Consider the following 18882-nt stretch of genomic DNA (forward strand, 5'->3'; position numbering starts at 1 on the left):
GGTATTGTCCAAATGATTTTTAAAAACCTGTTCATTCGTTCATTTATTCGTTCACCTATTATGTGTGAAGTCTTAACCTAGGCCCTGGGGATGCAGTTATGAACAGACAAACAAGGTGCCAAGATCCCTGCTCTTTTGGAATTTAACATTCTGATGTAGAAAGTGCAAAAAATAAGAAAGTAATATAATGGTTATTGCTTTGATAATAGAGTGGTGCAGTAGAACATGACCCTGAAGGACAGTATAAAGGGGTGGGGAGTAACTTTCCATTGGGCATCAGTGAAGGCCTATCTGAGGAAGTTTTACTGGCACTGAGACCTGAACCATCCCTGCAAAGATAGGCAAGAAGAGAGAACAACAACTGTATAAGTCTGAGGGGACTAACAACCTTCGTCTGCTTGAGATTCAGAAAAGCAGTCCTGAAGCGTAGGGATAGACCAAGACAAGGCAGGTTATGTAATCCAGGCCCAGAGAGCCTTCTGATACTCCTGCCTTCTCAGCCTTTGGTAAATCATCCACCCTTGCATACAGATATACTGGTCTCAGTGTATAGAGCTCCTGATCTAGAAAAGGAGTGTTAAATTTTATCTTGGTTTAGTTTTTGAACTAGGATGCCTGCTTTAGTAAGCTAAAATATTGTCTGTATTTAAAATCATTGAAAGCATGGATCTGATGCCCTTAGATACACGTGAATACCTGAGGAGTATGGAGATAGTCCTTCTGTATGCCAGTTTTTGGTTTGAAAAAATGAGATCCCTGTGCCAGTGTAACCAAATATCATAGATAATGTGACAGGTCAGGGCATCTATTCTTCAGTTAGGTTATTCAAGAATTGTAGAAAATGTGTTGCGTGAAAGTGAAAGTCACTCAGTCATGTCTGCCTCTTTGCGACCCCATGGATCCCAGGGACTCTTTGTGACTCCACAGTCCATGGAATTCTTCAGGCCAGAATACTGGAGTGGGTGCCGTTCCCTTCTCCAGGGGATCTCCCCAACCCAAGGATTGAACCCAGGTCTCCCGCATTGCAGGTGAATTCTTTACCATCTGAGCCACCAGGGAAGAAAATGTGTTGGGAGATTCCAATTTGCTATAATACCACTCTCAGTGATACTCTGTTTTTTCCAAAAATGATTGAACTTATTTACTTGCATCTTTTGTCTGTACCTCAGTAGCCTATTTTGCCTGATTTCATTGTGGAAAGGTGAAAAGTTCCAAGGAACTTCTAATAGTTCCGTGTTACATCTTCCATTAAAAGGAACATATATTGAAAGGAAGTTAGAGTTAATATATTCCCTTGGACATTTATTGAGATCCAAACACTTTTATTAATATTTTATCGAAAGATTATTGGATATAATGAATGCAAATGCATTTTTTACTTGAACCCAAGTCTCCAACCTGTGTTAACTCCTCAGTCTGCTGTTTGTTCATTTCTACAATGTATTTTGTTAAAATTAGATTGATTTTAGTAGTACTGTGTTGTGAATTACACTCTACATGTTCTTAATAGTAACCATTGAGGCCTCATTTGTAAGCTGTGCATTTATTGACTCGATAGCTTCTTTTTGCTAATTAGTTTCCTCACAGTGTATTAAAAGATACATTTTTTAAAAGCAGAAAATCTTATGGGTCAAAGTGTTCCCAAGTAGAATGTAGGACATAATGCTACTGGACTTTAGGAAATCAGCTCATTTAATCAGGATGTCTGTATACTGTTCTAATTCTGTTGTTTTCAACATGGACTGAAATTATTGGTCCCTCTCTGAGTAAGTCAGAGTATTCTGTCAGACTGGATTAAAAAAAATTTTTTTAAACCTAGTTTTGGCAAACTTTAGCTCTATAAGAAAAGCATTGAATTTAAAGGAAAGTTATTATTTTCTTAATAGCAAACTTAAGATGATGAATTGGCATTATTATTAGGACTCGTAGATTGCCGCTTCCAAATTGTAAAGATTGTTAAATATGTTTGGATTTTTCATTCATGTTTCAGTATTGTCAGTAAAATGTCTTTTTTTTTTTTCATGTACTTTAATACAATCATTTCTTTTCAGCTATTCACAGTACTTATATCTAGGACCTATCAGTTGCAAAGAAAAATACTCCTTCCAGCTGCCAGAGCAGTACAGGTTAGTGACACTGGGATTTTGTTTTGTTTTTAATGTAAGTGGAATGATACATTTGATAAAACCCATTGCCATTCCCCCAAATGCCTCTTGCATGTTTTTCCCTCCATCCCTTGGAAACCCTCATTTCATCCATCTTATCAATTAGCTATCCATTATTCAATATTCAGTTTAGAAAACCCCTCTAAGAAACCCTTCCTCCCAGAAGTCAAAAGACCTGGTCCTTTACCTTAGCCTTTCTGGCTCTTTCTCTCGGCTCTTTGTACTGTTAGTTGTCCTTCCGTGCATTTTTATTTTATCCCTGCCTAGATTATAAATGTTATAAAGATACTTAAAACTACTGTATCACTGGCTTTTAGTTTCATGTTGGTAGATGTTTCTTATCTCGTTGTGCCTTGTTGCCAAGTACTTCTAAATACCTGTAGTTTCTTATATTGACCTTTCTGTTTCCCTGGATAGGAAGAGATAAGGCATAGTACCAGATCTTACTGAATTGCCTATGTTTGATCTTCACAGAGCCTGAATTTTTCCTCAAAAAGTTTTCTTTTAAGCCTAAAATGTGTGGGAGTGTGGTAGGGGCAGAAAAAAAGGCTGAACCCATTGAAGGCAGGAACTGTGCCCTAGAATTCATCAGAGCTTGTCATGTTAACTCAGAGTTAGTGACTTTTACACAGGAGCCATGGCGTACTATTCTGCAAGACTGAGGACCAGACAAACTTATTCCTGGGTTGGCAGGCCATTGTTGGATCAAAAACTACACTACCAAACCTACAAGTGAGTGATAGAATTCTTTAGTACTGAAACTAATAGCTTCTCCAAGCTAAGCTGTTAATAACTTGTATCCAAAGTGTCCTAGTTATTACAGGTTGAGGAGTGTGTGTGTGTGCGTTTATGACTACTCAGTTATGTCTGACTCTGCAACTCCATGGACTGTAGCCCACCAGGCTCTTCTGTTCATGCGATTCTCCAGACAAGAATACTGGAGTGGGTAGCCATTCCTTTCTCCAGGGGATCTTCCTGACCCAGAGGGACAGTAAATATGAATTGATAATAAGGCAGCAGGGGTTTGTTTAATGGAAGAAGATACTAGCATAAATAGAGCAGCTAGTGAGACAGGAAGACGTTATATCAGGTTAATAAAATTTGATATGTATGATAATGTCTTACCTATTTCAGATAGGTTCTGTGTAATTCTGCATGATAGCAGGGTAGGATTAGATGTTACTATATCTTCACCCAAGACTTCTCTGAACAATTTGATGTTGCTCTTGGGCAGCTTTCATGTCTTAGGAAGCCTTTGTTGTTCTTTGTGAATAATTGAGAGAAGTTAGGTTTCATACGGAGGCCTCTGGATTAATCATCCAATGTAAAACAATTCACTTAACTCATTTCATCTACACTTGTATATGACTGGTATGTTGGTTTCTAGTATAATTGGTCAGCAGAGAAAAACTATTCAGGAGATTTTCCAGTTAAAGAGCATATTCTTCTGTGCCAAGGGGTCTGAAGAGCTTGGCCCACCCTACAAGATTTCCTAACTTGTTTCTCTGTTATTTCCTAGAGAGATGAGTATGAAAAGAGAAGGTTATTCAACTGAGATTCACATCCAAGTTGGACAGTTTGTGTTGATTGAGGGGGATGATGATGAAAATCCATACGTTGCTAAATTGGTTGAGTTGTTTGAAGACGGTGAGTTTGGGGCTGGAATGAAAAGCATTCCTTGTTGTGAATGACTGGGAAGTGCTCCATGATGGGGGAGAAGGGTGGTTACTGATTCCTCTGCTCAGAGCAGTGTATCGGGTGTGCATATGGGGTCACTTAACCACCAGCTGTACCCTCTTCTACCTAGGGAACATCTTTACTCACTGGAGCAGTACTGGGAAAGAGTGGGATTGGGGTCTCAATAATTTAGCTTGTCCATTATTTTTAGGAGCCAGTGAGAATGGCTGTGAAGGCAGGATTGTTGAAGTGGAAAGGATGATTTAGGAAGAGGGCGGAAGGGAAAAAATAGGTGATTTGCACTCTAATAGAAATGTGTCCTTTATTTTGGCATCAGGAAGTTAGTAATTTTGCAAATGCAAAGTTACTTTTACCGGGGAGTTCTTAAGTTGGATTGTGTATTAGTTAACTGATGTTCCGTCAGAAAAACGAAAACACGAGGTGTTTTATTTACGCAGAGGGACTTGTCTACAAGTGTTGAGAAGGTAGGAGAGCAAACATTGGTGCTTTCCAGAGATCAGTAAGGGCAGAAAGCCACTACTGCCCTTAAAGCTGGAGAAGCCAAAGGGAAAGGAGTGTTAAATGGGACCTGCAAGGCCACACTCAAGCGGCTGCTAATTTTCTCTGCTATTAACCCTCTGCAGAGTAGAGAAGAGCACTGAAAAGTGGAAATGGGGCAGAATTCCAAACGGAAGATGAAGGATAACAATTTAAATGATATAAAACTGCTTCTTCCAAAAGCTAGGAGAAGAGTATGTAGTAGTTAGTCCTAGCCTGTGGCAGTTTGTGTGCCTAAAAGAACTCATAGAGTGGATGAAGATGTTTTACATTGCAGAGAGATGAAGATTCTTCACCAAGTATGGAGGAAAACGTCATCAACCTAACGTCCACTAGGGGGAGCACGTCAGCAGGGTGGGCTTTTATACATGGGGTTCGAACCTTTCTGTATAGATTTTAGAATTTGTGTATTGTGCTGCATCGAATGGCTGCAGTCTTTCTCTGAAGCAAGATAAGGAAGAGAAGAGGCAGTGGTGATTGTGGCACTAGTGAGGGTGTGTGCTTGCACGTGGAGCTAAGACTGGTATGGAGTGGTGTTAACAGTACATTACAATGATAAAGCTCAAGACTGCAAGCATATATTTGCCAGAAGTCATCTCAGTAGCTTATGCTCTGAGTCTTACTGGGAGTTTTCCACAGATTTGCAAAATTTATTCAGTGCCTGTGATTAGAATTGCTCCTCTCAAATGCCTTTTATAATTTATTTGGTGACTGATGACACCATTGGGAATGGGGCAAAATGAGAAGAACATGGGTGCTGGGTGGAGTCAGCAAGCTGGTTGGTCCTGTGACCTTTGACACATTACTTAAGGTCCCTGTAATGGGATTACTTTACCTGTAAATGGGAGACAGCCTTAGTGTCTGCCTTGTACAATTATTGTGAGGATTAAGGATAATGTATTAATCAAGTATTATCAAGTACTTAGCACAGTGTCTGGCACAAAGAAGTGCTTAATGAAATGTTAATTGTGTTTTATTAACCTTACCTTTTCCATCTGTCCTTCCTAGATTCTGAACTTTATTCCAAAAAACGTGCTCGAGTACAGTGGTTTATCCGATTCTGTGAAGTCCCTGTCTGTAAACAGCACTTACTGGGCCGGAAGCCTGGCACACAAGAGATATTCTGGTATGACAACCCGACCTGTAACAGCAACATTAGTGTTGAGACCATCATTGGCTGTGTGCGGGTAGGTGGTACTTTGATTCTCAGTTCTGTTGTGAAGCTTATTTATGACTTGACTCCTAAACTGCATGGCTTCAAATATATTACTCGCTCTAGTTTACCTCAAAGAAATGAATTTTTCCTGTTTGTCATTGTCTCTGCTTGCCTGCCTACTTCCTTTCAACAAATACTTACTGAAAGCACTTACCATGTGTTAGGACCCTTCTGGAGGAAGTGACATTTAGGTTGTGACCTGAGGGAAGAGCAGAAGTTGGCAGAAGTATCTCCGTTTGGAAATTACATTTAGCTATGATTGTGGCAGGCATAAAGCATTGTGAGGCTGAATATGCTTGCTTAAATGAGGACTTCACCTTCAGTAAATCAGTACAAAGAGTGCTAATTGCTACAGGCAAATACATGTTATGGGATTTTATGATAAATCAGGTTCTGATGAGGTGTAGCCTGAGCTGGGACACTGGAGACTAGGGTGTGGGTTATTTCTCAAGCTACTTCAGGCCTCCCAAATGGGTTTAGGTCATGATGCGATCATGTGGTGATTAGGTGGTTGGTAGGGCAAGGAAACCATGGTTTGGCAGGACTATAATCAGATTTTTCCAATCTATGGGCTCAGCATATTGTGTGCCACAAAATAACCTTTGAGTTAAATGAGTGAAGAAGTGAAAGGCGGATGTAGAAGTTGAAGCAGCAAGATGGGTGGATTTGGAAAGGCAGAGAAGGCGTTTAGGCGGGAATGAGCAGCACTGTGACAAGCCACAGTCGACTAGTGGTGGGAAGCCATTTTGAAGAGTATTGAGGACTCAAGAGATAGAGTGGGGTCAGATTTAGAACTCACTGCAAATCCATTGAAGTAATCCAATCTTGTTATAGTAGGTAACCACTAGGTTATTGAAGCATTGTGGACTACGCTTAGATAAATTTTTGTGGGGAAATCTGGCCTTGGTGAATAAAATGGATTGAAAAAACAGCATGAGGTATTCATATCAGCAAGGAGGAGTCTGTGGAAATATGCTATATCATGTTCATGCCTTTTTTGTTTAGAAAAGTAATGTTCCAGGTAATAATGCAGGCTTACATGCCTTTTAATCATAGCACTCATAGAACATTCCTTGACTCTTTTGCTTCTCCTTTCATTCTGTCATCTCTGCTTCCTAAATTCAGGTAGTAGCTTTAGCCCCAGATGAAGTCATGCCTATAGATCTGAAAAATAAGAAGACATTCTTTGTGAAACTATCTTGGAATGAGAAAAAATTCAAACCACTACCTCCAGAAGTATTTGCTCAGTTGAATAAGCTTCAAGAAGACAATCATAGATACCAGAAGCCCATGCAAGCCAAAACTAAGAGTGCAGAAAGCCCTTCTTGGACCACAACAGAACATGCAGTCAAAAGGATTGAATCAAGGCATTCCACGTCCAAATCTCGTCACACTGCTTCCCATCCTGTCACCCCAAGGGCAAGGAAGAGGCTGGAGCTCAGCAGTAAGTGGGAAATGGGTGACAGTGGGCAGTATTGAGGCTAAAGGACAGTGGTAAAATATTAATTCACGCTACAGTACAGCATTGAGTTAGTGCAGCAGTGGGCCAAGTACTGATTGGACATACCTTGAAATATGTGTCGTGTAAGATTGACCATTTTCATCATTTTAAAAAGTGTACAGTTGAGTGGCATGAAGTACACTCACACTGTTGTGTCACCACCCTCATTTTCTTCTAAAACAGTCTTTCCAACCTTTAAGCAATAACTTCCCCTTCCCTCATGCCCCATCCTCTGGCAACCACCTTTCTACGTTTAGTTTATTCTTGTCTCCTTTGTTGTAAATTAATTGACCATATATTCTTGGGTTTGCTTCTGGGCTTTCTATTCTGTTCCATTGACCTGTGTGTCTGTTTTTAATGCCAAAACCAAACTATTTGGATTACTTATTGCTTTGTATTGGGTTGGCCAAAAGGTTCATTTGGGTTTCTCCATGCCATCTTACGGAAAAACCTGAATGACCCTTTTGGCCAGCCCAATAATATAGCTTCAAATCAGGGACTATGATGCATCCAGCTTTGTTCATCTTTCTCAAGATTGCTTTGGCTTGTTGGAGTGAGATTTACTTTTTTCTTAAGGCTGAATCATAGCCCATTGTACATATAACCACACTTTATTAATTCATTCAACTGTCAGTGGACGTGTGGGTTGCTTCCACCTTTTGGCTATTGTGACTAATGCTGCTATGGAATTGAGTTTACGAATATCGTATCGAGTCCCTGCCTTCGCTTTGGGTATGTATTCAGAAATGGAACCACGACAGCTGCATCAATTTTCTTTTTACCTTCTCATTAATAATACTAGAGTTCCATCTCCCCACGTCCTCACTAAGTATTTAGATCTTGTTATTTTATATTGTTATTTTCCATGGCTTTGACTGTAGCTATCCTAATGGGTGTGAGGTAGTATGTCATTATTAACATTTTCTTAATAATTACTGATGTTAAGCCCTATAATCAGCTAATTCTTTAAGAGCTCAGCTACTAAGGTGACATTACTTTTAGATCCTTAGCGGAAGAACTAAGAACTCAGTTCAATTCAGTCACTCAGTTGTGTCCGACTCTTTGTGACCCCATGAATCACAGCACGCCAGGCCTCCCTGTCCATCACCAACTCCCGAAGTTCACTCAGACTCACGTCCATTGAGTCAGTGATGCCATCCAGCCATCTCATCCTCTGTCTTCCCCTTCTCCTCCTGCCCCCAATCCCTCCCAGCATCAGAGTCTTTTCCAATGAGTCAGCTCTTCGCATGAGATGGCCAAAGTACTGGAGTTTCAGCTTCAGCATCATTCCTTCCAAAGAACACTCAGGACTGATCTCCTTTTGAATGGACTGGTTGGATCTCCTTGCAGTCCAAGGGACTCTCAAGAGTCTTCTCCAACACCACAGTTCAAAAGCATCAATTCTTCAGCACTCAGCCTTCTTCACAGTCCAACTCTCACATCCATAATGACCACAGGGAAAACCATAGCCTTGACTAGACGGACCTTTGTTGGCAAAGTAATGTCTCTGCTTTTGAAAATGCTATCTAGGTTGGTCATAACTTTCCTTCCAAGGAATAAGCGTCTTTTAATTTCATGGCTGCAGTCACCATCTGCAGTGATTTTAGAGCCCCCAAAAATAAAGTCTGACACTGTTTCCACTATTTCCCCATCTATTTCCCATGAAATGATGGGACTGGATGCCATGATCTTCGTTTTCTGAATGTTGAGCTTTAAGCCAACTTTTTCACTCTCCACTTTCAATTTCATCAAGAGGCTTTTGAGTTCCTCTTCACTTTCTGCCATAAGGGTGGTGTCATCTGCATATCTGAGGTTATTGGTATTTCTCCCGGCAGTCTTGATTCCAGCTTGTGTTTCTTCCAGCCCAGTGTTTCTCATGATGTACTCTGCATATAAGTTATATAAGCAGGGTGACAATATACAGCCTTGATGAACTCCTTTTCCTATTTGGAACCAGTCTGTTGTTCCATGTCCAGTTCTAACTGTTGCTTCCTGACCTGCATACAGATTTCTCTAAGAACTATATATATGTATTTGTTATAATGTTAAAACTCTTAAATTCATACTGATACTTCTAATCTACACCACAGGGTTCTTCCTGTCCTTCCCACGTTGCGTAATTCCAAATCGTAATTGATTTGTTATTCTTTATATTTTTAGAATATATTCCACTGAAGGAGTAATGTTACTTTGATTAAATATTTTTCTTCTGCTAATCATTATTTATTGGTGATATACAGTTAAGTTCTTTCATTTATGTTTAATTTTAGGGCTTTTCCCATCTTTGACTTTTAAAATGTGAAACATTAGCACAGAGTCAAAACTATTTAAGACGAGTGTCCTCAGAGAAGCCCCATTCCTTTCTTTATCCTCTCACCCTGCTTCTACCTCATCTATTATAGGTAATGAATATTATTAGTTTCCGGTTTATTTTTCTCCTAATTTTATTTCCCATTATTTCTAAGCCAGTAGAGCATTATACTGGATATATTATTTTCCCTCTTAACTTTTTTCACTAATAATGTGTCTGAAACTGCTCCATGGCCATTCTACAAGCTCATCCTCATCCCATTATGTGTCCTTAATTTTTTTGTTTCTGTGCCAAGTCCAGTGAGTATTCTTGAAACTTCTTAGTACAACGTATGTTTCAGTTCAATTCAGTTCAGTCACTCAGTCGTGTCTGACTCTTTGCAACCGCATGGACTGTAGCACGCCAGGCTTCCCTGTCCATCACCAACTCCTGGAGCCTGCTCAGACTCATGTTCATCGTGTTAATGATGCCATTCAAACATCTCATCCTCTGGCGTCCCCTTCTCCTGCCTTCAATCTTTCCCAGAATCAGGATCTTTTCCAATGATTCAGTTCTTCGCATCAGGTAGTTTCAGCTTCAGCATCAGTCCTTTCAGTGGCTATTCAGGACTGATTTCCTTTAGGATGAACTCGTTGGATCTCCTTGCAGTCCAAAAAACTCTCAATAGTCTTCAACACCACAGTTCAAAAGCATCAGTTCTTCGGCACTCAGCTTTCTTTATAGTCCAACTCTCACATCCATACATGACTACTGGAAAATCCATAACTTTGACTAGGTGGACCTTTGTTGGCAAAATAATGTCTTTGCTTTTTAGCATGCTGTCTAGGTTGGTCATAGCTTTTCTTCCAAGGAGCAAGCATCTTTTAATTTCATGGCTGCAGCCACCATCTGCAGTGATTTTGGAGCCAAAAAAAATAAAGTCTCTCACTGTTTCCATTGTTGCCCTGTCTATTTGCCATGAAGTGATGGGACCGGATGCCATGATCTTAGTTTTCTGAATGTTGTTTTAAGCCAGCTTTTTCACTGTTGTCTTTCAGTTTCATCAAGAGGCTCTTAAGTTCTTCTCTTTCTACCATAAGGGTGGTGTCATCTGCATATCTGAGGTTATTGATATTTCTCCTGGCAATCTTGATTCCAACTTGTGCTTCATTCAGCCTGGCATTTCGCATGATGTACTCTGCATAGAAGTTAAATAAGCAGGTTGACAATATACAGCCTTGACGTACTCCGTTTCCTGATTTGGAACCAGTCTGTTGTTCCATATCCAGTTCTAACTGTTGCTTCTTGACCTGCATACAGGTTTCTCAGGAGGCAGGTAAGGTGGTCCAGTATTCCCATCTCTTTAAGAATTTCCCACAGTTTCTGTATGTTTAGGAGCTGAATATGAACATATGAAACTTTCTGGAAATGCAGACAACTACTAAAGAAATAATTTGTACAGTCACCATTTAGAAATAATTGCGGTGTTTTTTTCACTGTTGATTTTGTAGGACCTTGAAAGTTAGGGTAAGAAATTTAAACTTGACACAGTGACATAATTAGATGTGGCAGTTATGAGGAAAATATTATGGATTGTTTTTGACAGAAAGATGGAGAAATGAGGCATAAGGGAGACTAGGATATTGGGACATTTTTATATTAGTCTAGACATGCTTTATCCTCATATTTGCCACACAGGTGCTAGCTGACTTCTTGCCTTGCCTGCAGCAGCAGTTCCACACACGCCCTGTGCTGTGGCTGAAGTGAACTCTGCCCAGTGCTTTCCTGCCTCGCTGCCTTAGCTCACACCAGTCTCAGTTATTCTCTTCGCTCATCCCCCTCCTTCCCCTTTCAACTCTGTTGAAATTTTGTCTTTCTTTCAAGGCCTGTCTCAAGAGCTGTATTTATTAGTGCATGCGAGCTAAGTCACTTTATTTGTGTCTGACTCTCTGCGACCCTATGGACTGTAGCCCGCCAGGCCTCTCTGTCCAGTGGATTCTCCAGGCAAGAATACTGGAGTGGCTTGCCATGCCCTCCTGCAGGGGATCTTCCTGATCCATGGATCGAACCTGCATCTCTTATGGTCTCCTGCATTGGCAGGCAGGTTGTTGACCATTAGAGCCATCTGGGAAGCCCTATTTATTAGCACTAGATGCTTTAGGATCATTATTAAACTTGATATTATAGACATTTATGCATCTCATCTGCCCTGTTAGACTAGAGTATCTTAGGATGGGAACCAGGATTGAGTCTCATTCAACTTTTGTCTCCTAGCACCTGGTATATACCTTGCCATTTTAATAGCTCAATTGATGAGCTATTTGTCTATGAATGAATGTCCAGGTTCTTGATGCCTTTGATCATGATGAAATTGGAGGAGATCCAAATGTGGTTCTGTGTACTCTCAAAGCCCAGTTGATTGCCTGCAGTATCCATCTCTCCACTGGTATTGTCTGGGTTAAGAAAAAATGTAAGGCCTTGGTGTTACTCAACAGAGCCATTGGAATAAATTTCAGATGGGGTTGAATGGGGCTTGAGGATGTGCAGTATCACCCTGGTTGAGAACAACTGTTCTAGGAGATTACTTCACGGAAAACCTGATGTTTAAACATTTATCTATGAAGGCTCATTTAACTGTTCCAGCTAGCAAAATTACCCATAGAATTTAAGAGAGAGACTAAAAATTAACAGCTACCTGACCTGGGAAAAGAAAGTATAGAATAATTCCAAATATGGATAATTCATGTCTTTGTATCGCTCAGTGAAAGAATTTATCTCTAAAGAGATTAGCAATCTGTACAGTGCTTGTTAGAAAATTCACACACTGTCTATGGTGATTTCTCTTGAACTTAGGTTTCCCTAGGACTCCTAACACAAGGATTTCCCCGGCAGCTTCGTGTGCCTCATTGGATTCTCCTGGAAGAATGAAGCGGAAAGTGGCCTTCTCTGAGGTCATGTCACCTTCAAAGAGGTCTCTGCCTGATGGTTTTCAGACCTCATCTCCAGCTCTGAAAGCCCCAGAGAAAACTGGAGAGATTCAACACTCCTGTACCAAAGATGCCAAGAAGACCTCACCTGATCATGGCATGATCCTGAGAGCTCGAGCCCCAGCTTTGAAAATAACAGAGACTAGTGAAGAAAGAACACTTACTCCTATCGGCGGGGGACGGAAATCCTCAGTGGTGCCTTCTGTGATTCTGAAACCAGAATACATCAAAAGAAGGTGACTTGGGGATGTTACCCTCTCTCCCACAGAGCAAATCAAGATCCTTCACATGATGGAAATGTGTGGGTCACAGCCAGTGAATCTGTCTGTGTCACAGAATCACCAGCTTTTCTAAAATCCAGATTTCTGAGCCTCTCCCCAGATGCAGTGAATCAGTCTCCAAGTGTTGGGCCCAGGAATCTGTGTTTTTGAGACACTCTTATGATAATTCTGACATACCCAGCTGTCCTTTGGGGATTGCTGCTCCAGAAGATAATTCCCAGACCTGAATTGCTTCACAGTCTTGGATTTCATTACTTGCTTGGCTCTTTACCACATTTTAACAGTAATTTTCTTAATCAGTTTCTTTCTTCTTTTTTAAACTGGAAACCATTTTCAAATACATAAAATACAATAAGATAATGCATTTAGAACAACTCTGAAGTTTGACACTGGGCCTTGTCTGTACATAATGGGCTGTACAAATATGACAATCCTGAAATTTCTGTGTTTGCTGCTCAGAAACTCTAGCACCTGGCTTTCCTGATTTTATTTGGTTTCCTTTTTTTTTTTTTTAGATTTTTTTAAAAATGTGTATCATTTTTAATGTCTTTGTTGAATTTATTACAATATTGCTTCTGTTTAAGTTTTGGATTTTTAGCCCCAAGGTATATGGAATCTTAGTTCACCAACCAGGGATCAGACCTTGTTTGATCAATCCTGCACCCCCTGCAATTGAAAGGCAAAGTCTTAACCACTGGACTTCCAGTAAAGTCCTTTACCTAGATTTCTTGATAAATGCTTTGCATTGAGAGTATACCTGCATAGCTACTAACCTTGAGTGGATAGTAAATTATAGATACATCAAAAATTTAAAAAGAATAAGAAACTCTGTATAGAATTAGTATTAATATATTCTGATTTCTAATTGTGGAGGTGATGAGTCTACTTTAAATGATAAACTTTTGGCAAATTTTAATCTCTGGGATTGAGTCAAACTTCCATTATAAACTTTTGGGCAAATTTTGCTTAGCTCGTTCCAAAGTAGCTGCCGAAAGAATAGGAGCCTGTTAGGCTACCTGACTCACTTCCAGTCCTGCTGCTGATAGCTGGCACCCAAAACCGCTTTCCGTAATCATGCTGTGATATCTTGCAGGGAGGGTAAAGAGCCAGAAGTTCAGGATGAAGCTCCCTCTACTTCCCGTATCCGCAGGAAGAGTTCTGTCTTGACTTTGAATCGGATTAGGCAGCAGCTTAGGTAAGACTGCTCCTTGGCAGGCAGAAAAACATCACTGCCATCTGTGAAATCTGTAATCCTATTTCTTAAATCCTCTTAACATTTCTTGTTTATTTGCTAATCCGTTGAAATTTACCTTTACCTAGTATGTCTGGAATTTTGTTAATTTCACATAAACATTATAGTTTGAAAGGGACAAGAAACACTGCTCTCGGTTTAGATGGCTCCCAGGGCCCCAAGATTATCACACCCAGCAAGACTATTAGTAGGGTGCCTAAGACCATGAACTTTGATTCTCATAGACTTGGATTTGAACCTAGGCTTTGTCATTTATTAGGTTGGTGCAAACATAATTGCAGTTTTGGACCGTGAATTTTAAATCATTATAACTAGGCTCAAACACACCTTTTCTAATCAAAACAGGAAGCATTACAACCAAATTATTTTTGCCAGCGAGAAATAAGTTTGTTTATTTATTACTATAGCATAAAAATTTGTGCTTTGGGATTCGAGGAACTCTTTGAAAGCATTTCCGCTTCCTGCTGGTTGTGGAAGTGTTTTCCCTGCAAAAAGTTGTTGAGATGCTTGAGAAAGTGGTAGTTGTTTGGCAAGAGGTCAGGTGAATGTAATGGATGAGGCAAAACTTGATAGCCTGATTCGTTCAACTTTTGAAGCGCTGGCTGTGCATCGTGCAGTCAGCTGCTGTTGTGGAGAACTGGGCCCTTCTATCAACCAATGCTGGCTGCAGCCTTTGCAGTTTTCAGTGCATCTCATTGATTTGCTGAACATATGTCTCAGATGTAAGGGTTTTGCTGGGATTCAGAAAGCTGTAGTGGGTCAGACTGTCAGCAGACCATCAAGCAGTGACCATGACCTCTTTTTGGTGCAAGTTTGGTTTTGGGAAGTGCTTGGAGCTTCTTCTTGGTCCAGCCTCTGAGCTGGCTGTCGCCAGTTGTCATATAAAATCCACTTTTCATTGTATCACAATCCGATTGAGAAATGGTTCATTGTTGTGTAGAATAAGAGACGACACTTCAAAATGACAATTTTTTTTATTTGTGGTCAGCTCATGAGGCACCCAGGTATCAAGCTTTTTCACCTTTCCAATTTGCTTCAAATGCCAAATGTAGAATGTAGAAAGGCAGGTATTAAGTTCTTCAGCAACTTCTTGTATAGTTGTAAGAGGATCAGCTTCGATGAGGGGCTTCCCTGGTGACTCAGATGGTAAAGGATCTGCCTGCAATGCAGGACACTCAGGTTTCATCCCTGGGTCGGGAAGATCCCCTGGAGAAAGGAATGGCTACCCACTCCAGTATTCTTGTCTGGAGAATTCCATGGACAGAGGAGCCCGGTAGGCTATAGTCCACGGGGTCCACAAATAATCAGACACAACTCAGCAAGTAACTTGATGATCCTCTCAATTGGTCATTCTCAACTTCTAATGACCAGTCACTGCGCTCCTCATCTTCAAGACTGTTGTTCCTTTGCAAAACTTCTTGAACCAGCACTGCACTGTATGTTGTTTAGCAGTTCCTGGGCCAAATGCATTGCTGATACTGTGAGTTGTCTCTGCTGCTTTACAACTCATTTTGAACTCGAATAAGAAAATTGCTTGAATCTGCCTTTTGCCTTTTGTCTAACATCATTTCCCTAGTCTAAAATAAACATAAAATAAACAGCAAGTAATGTCATTAGCAAAAAAACATGAAGCAACAAATACGCATTAAGATGATGTATAGCATAGCCACATGTATTTAAGAATGTATTACAATATCAAACAACAAAGTTCACCAGTGCAAAACTGAAGTTACTTTTGCACCAGCCTAATACTATCTGTGTAACCTTGGGAAGATTACTTAACCTTTCTAAGCTGTGGATTCCTCATCTGTAAAATGGGAAAAGTAATATACAAGTCACAAAGTTGTTGATGGGTTTAGTGAAATAATATGAATAAAGCCCTTAGCAGAGCTTCTCAGTAGCAAGGGCCCAAGAACTGGAGCATGTCTAATATTGCTCAGTTGCAGGAAGAGACTGCAGTACTCACATCCACACTGACCTGATAGGAGCTTCTTATTTAGACTTCACACACTGAATATCAGAAAATAATGTGTCCTACCGTTTAGGTTTTTAGGTAACAGTAAAAGTGACGAAAATGATGAAGAGTTTCTGCCAGCAGCCGAGATTTCAGACTGTGACAGTGAGGAGGAAGAGGCTTCCACAACCCCGCTTCCAAGGAGAACACCCAACAGTGTGTCCAGGAACCTACGCTCTTCCATGAAGTCTTCCTTACAGACCCCCTCCAAGACACCAAAGAAAACTGTAAGGTTCTTTTAGGTTTATTCCCAGTGAAGCTCCTCTCTTAATTTAGAAATTGTGATGACTGAAGTCACACAACTAGTAACAGCTGGATTTTGAGAACATGTCTCTCAAATTCAAAGCTATGCCGCCTGGAGTATTCATAGAGGAAAGCTTCTTTTTTGGGGGGGAGAGTAGTGGATTTACAGTGTGTTTCAGGTGTATAGGCAGTTGATTCAGCTATACATATATCAGTTCTTTTTCAGATTCTTTTCCCATATAGGTTATTACAGGATATTGAGTAGCGTGCCTTGTGTATTCATGGAGGAAAGTTCTAAGTGAACCCTAGGACTGAAAATGGGGACGTCTGTCTGCTTTGTGTGAAACTGAGCAGAATAACATTGAAAGCTATTGAGAAAAGAGGGTCCTACCGTGTTCAGATATGTTTGAAAAATGTTTGGATTAAACAAAGTTAAATTGGTTTCACTGTCACATGACTTCTCAGGGCCTTTAACTTATGTTATTGTGACCTTCCAGGAGACTGTTAGTATATTAGGAAACTTTTCTTCATGAAGCGTCTTGTTCCTTAGAGCAATTTAGAAATGCCTAATTAGGAGACTTTTTCTAAAGCCGATCTCCATTTCTCCATATCAAGAAAAATGTGATTGAGCTTGGGTTGAAGTCAACAAAAGACCTTTAGGGAAAGAAATCCAGTTCAGCACCCCTCAACCTTTTTGGCACCATGGACTGGTTTCCTGGAAGACAGTTTTGCCATGGACTGGGTTGAGGGAGGCGGCCTGTGTAGATTTAGGGATGATTCAGGCACATCACATTCATTGTGCACTTTATTTCTATTATTATTATGTAAGCTCCACCTCCAGTTGTGAGGAGGTCGGGGGCCTCTCCAATAGATCACCTTTGGAGACCAGGCAATCTTATATAAGGGAATAGCTCTGGTTTGATTCCATTTTCTGAGTCCCATTCAGAAGAATGGATTTAGGGTATGGGGGGCCCTCTTTAGCATAATAAAAAAAGGTCAGAGGACAGCCTTTTTTAAAAAAATAACTTCTTAGCAAGGTTTTGTTAATATTTTCCTGTTTTCTCCAAGTTAATAGATATAAAGCTGATTTGAGTCTTAAGTGCTTCTCTGCTTTTGAGAAAAGGTGCAGAGATTATCACTTTATATCTTGGCTGGAAGCAGAGGGTTGGTAGGTGAAACGCCCCCACAAAAGGGAGTGCTTTGTGAAAACCCTGTGGATACTGCTGGGTAGCAGGCCTGCTCTAGTGAGCCAGAGGCAAGGAACAGAATAGTAAAATAGGGCTGTTGGCCTAAGCTGAACAGTGACCCTGAGGTCTGGAGTGGAAAAGTCTGGGGAGGTTTCTCTGGGTACTATGTAGTGAATTTTGGAAATTCTGAACTAAAGTTTGGCCATATTTTCAAAAAGTCTAAAGGAGAATCTTTTTTTTAGGGATGATTTTTTAAATTTTAATCAGTAAATGCAACTCACGGGGGTGGAATAGAGGAGGATCTTATGAATCAAACCTAGTTTATGCCTTCTACTCTACCCTGTATTGGGGCAGAGTATTTAGGATTTCTTAATATTTGTCTTTCTTTTAAGATAAGTTTATTTGAAAAAGTATATTATCTGTACTTTTATTCATTCCTTCGTCAGTTCAGTTCAGTTCAGTCACTCAGTTGTGTCTGACTCTTTGTGACCCCATGAACTGCAGCACACCAGGCCTTCCTGTCCATCACCAACTCCTGGAGTCTACTCAAACACATGTCCATTGAGTTGGTGATGGCATCAAACCATCTCATCCTCTGACATCCCCTTCTCCTCCCACCTTCAATCTTTCCCAGCATCAGGGTCTTTTCAAATGACTCAGTTCTTCGCGTCAGGTGGCCAAAGTATTAGAGCTTCAGCTTCAGCATAAGTCCTTCCAATGAAGATTTCAGGACTGATTTTCTTTAGGATGGACTGGTTGGATCTCCTTCAAGAGTCTTCTCCAACACCACAGTTTAAAAGCATCAATTCTTTGGCACTCAGCTTTCTTTATAGTCCAACTCTCACATCCATACATGACTACTGGAAAACCATAGTCTTGCCTATATGGATCTTTGCTGGCAAAGTAATTATGTCTCTACTTTTTAATATGCCGTCTCTTTTGGTCATAACTTTTTTTTCCAAAGAGCAAGCATCTTTTAATTTCATGGCTGCAGTCACCATCTGGAGTGATTTTGGAGGCCCCCAAAATAAACTCTGTCACTCTTTCCACTGTTTCCCCATTATTTGCCATGAAGTAATGGGACTAGACGCCATGATCTTAGTTTTCTGAATATTGAGTTTTAAGCCAACTTTTTCACTTTCACTTTCATCAAGAGGCTCTTTAGTTCTTCACTTTCTGCCATGAGGGTAGTGTCATCTGCATATCTGAGGTTATTGATATTTCTCCCAGCAATCTTGTTCCAGCTTGTGCTTCATCCAGCCCACTTTGTCATGATGTACTCTGCATATAAGTTAAATAAGCAGGGTGACAATATACAGCCTTGACGTATTCCTTTCCCGATTTGGAACCAGTCTGTTTTACCATGTCCAGTTGCTTCATGACCTGCATACAGATTTTTTAAGAGACAGGTAAGATGGTCTGGTATTCCCATCTCTTGAAGAATTTTCCAGTTTGTTGTGATCCACACAGTCAAAGGCTTTGGCATAGTCAATAAAGCAGATATTTCTCTG

General features: G+C 40.4%; 1 protein-coding gene across 2 annotated transcripts in view; it reads left to right on the plus strand.

The window, feature by feature from the left end:
• Nucleotides 1-18882, plus strand: part of ORC1 (origin recognition complex subunit 1) — a 37394-nt gene that overhangs the window by 2834 nt on the left and 15678 nt on the right. Inside the window, exons 2-9 of one of the 2 annotated variants that reach the window (XM_070368063.1) lie at nt 2052-2126; nt 2784-2897; nt 3685-3812; nt 5409-5587; nt 6742-7060; nt 12261-12630; nt 13769-13870; nt 15973-16168. In XM_070368063.1, coding sequence (XP_070224164.1) covers nt 2803-2897; nt 3685-3812; nt 5409-5587; nt 6742-7060; nt 12261-12630; nt 13769-13870; nt 15973-16168 — 1389 coding nt within the window. In that variant the 5' untranslated portion in view covers nt 2052-2126; nt 2784-2802. The remainder of the gene's footprint in view (nt 1-2051; nt 2127-2783; nt 2898-3684; nt 3813-5408; nt 5588-6741; nt 7061-12260; nt 12631-13768; nt 13871-15972; nt 16169-18882) is intronic. The other variant, XM_070368062.1, reaches the window with a different exon arrangement.

This window comes from Bos mutus, chromosome 3, assembly GCF_027580195.1.
Source record: "Bos mutus isolate GX-2022 chromosome 3, NWIPB_WYAK_1.1, whole genome shotgun sequence".
Classification (NCBI taxonomy): Eukaryota; Metazoa; Chordata; class Mammalia; order Artiodactyla; family Bovidae; genus Bos; species Bos mutus.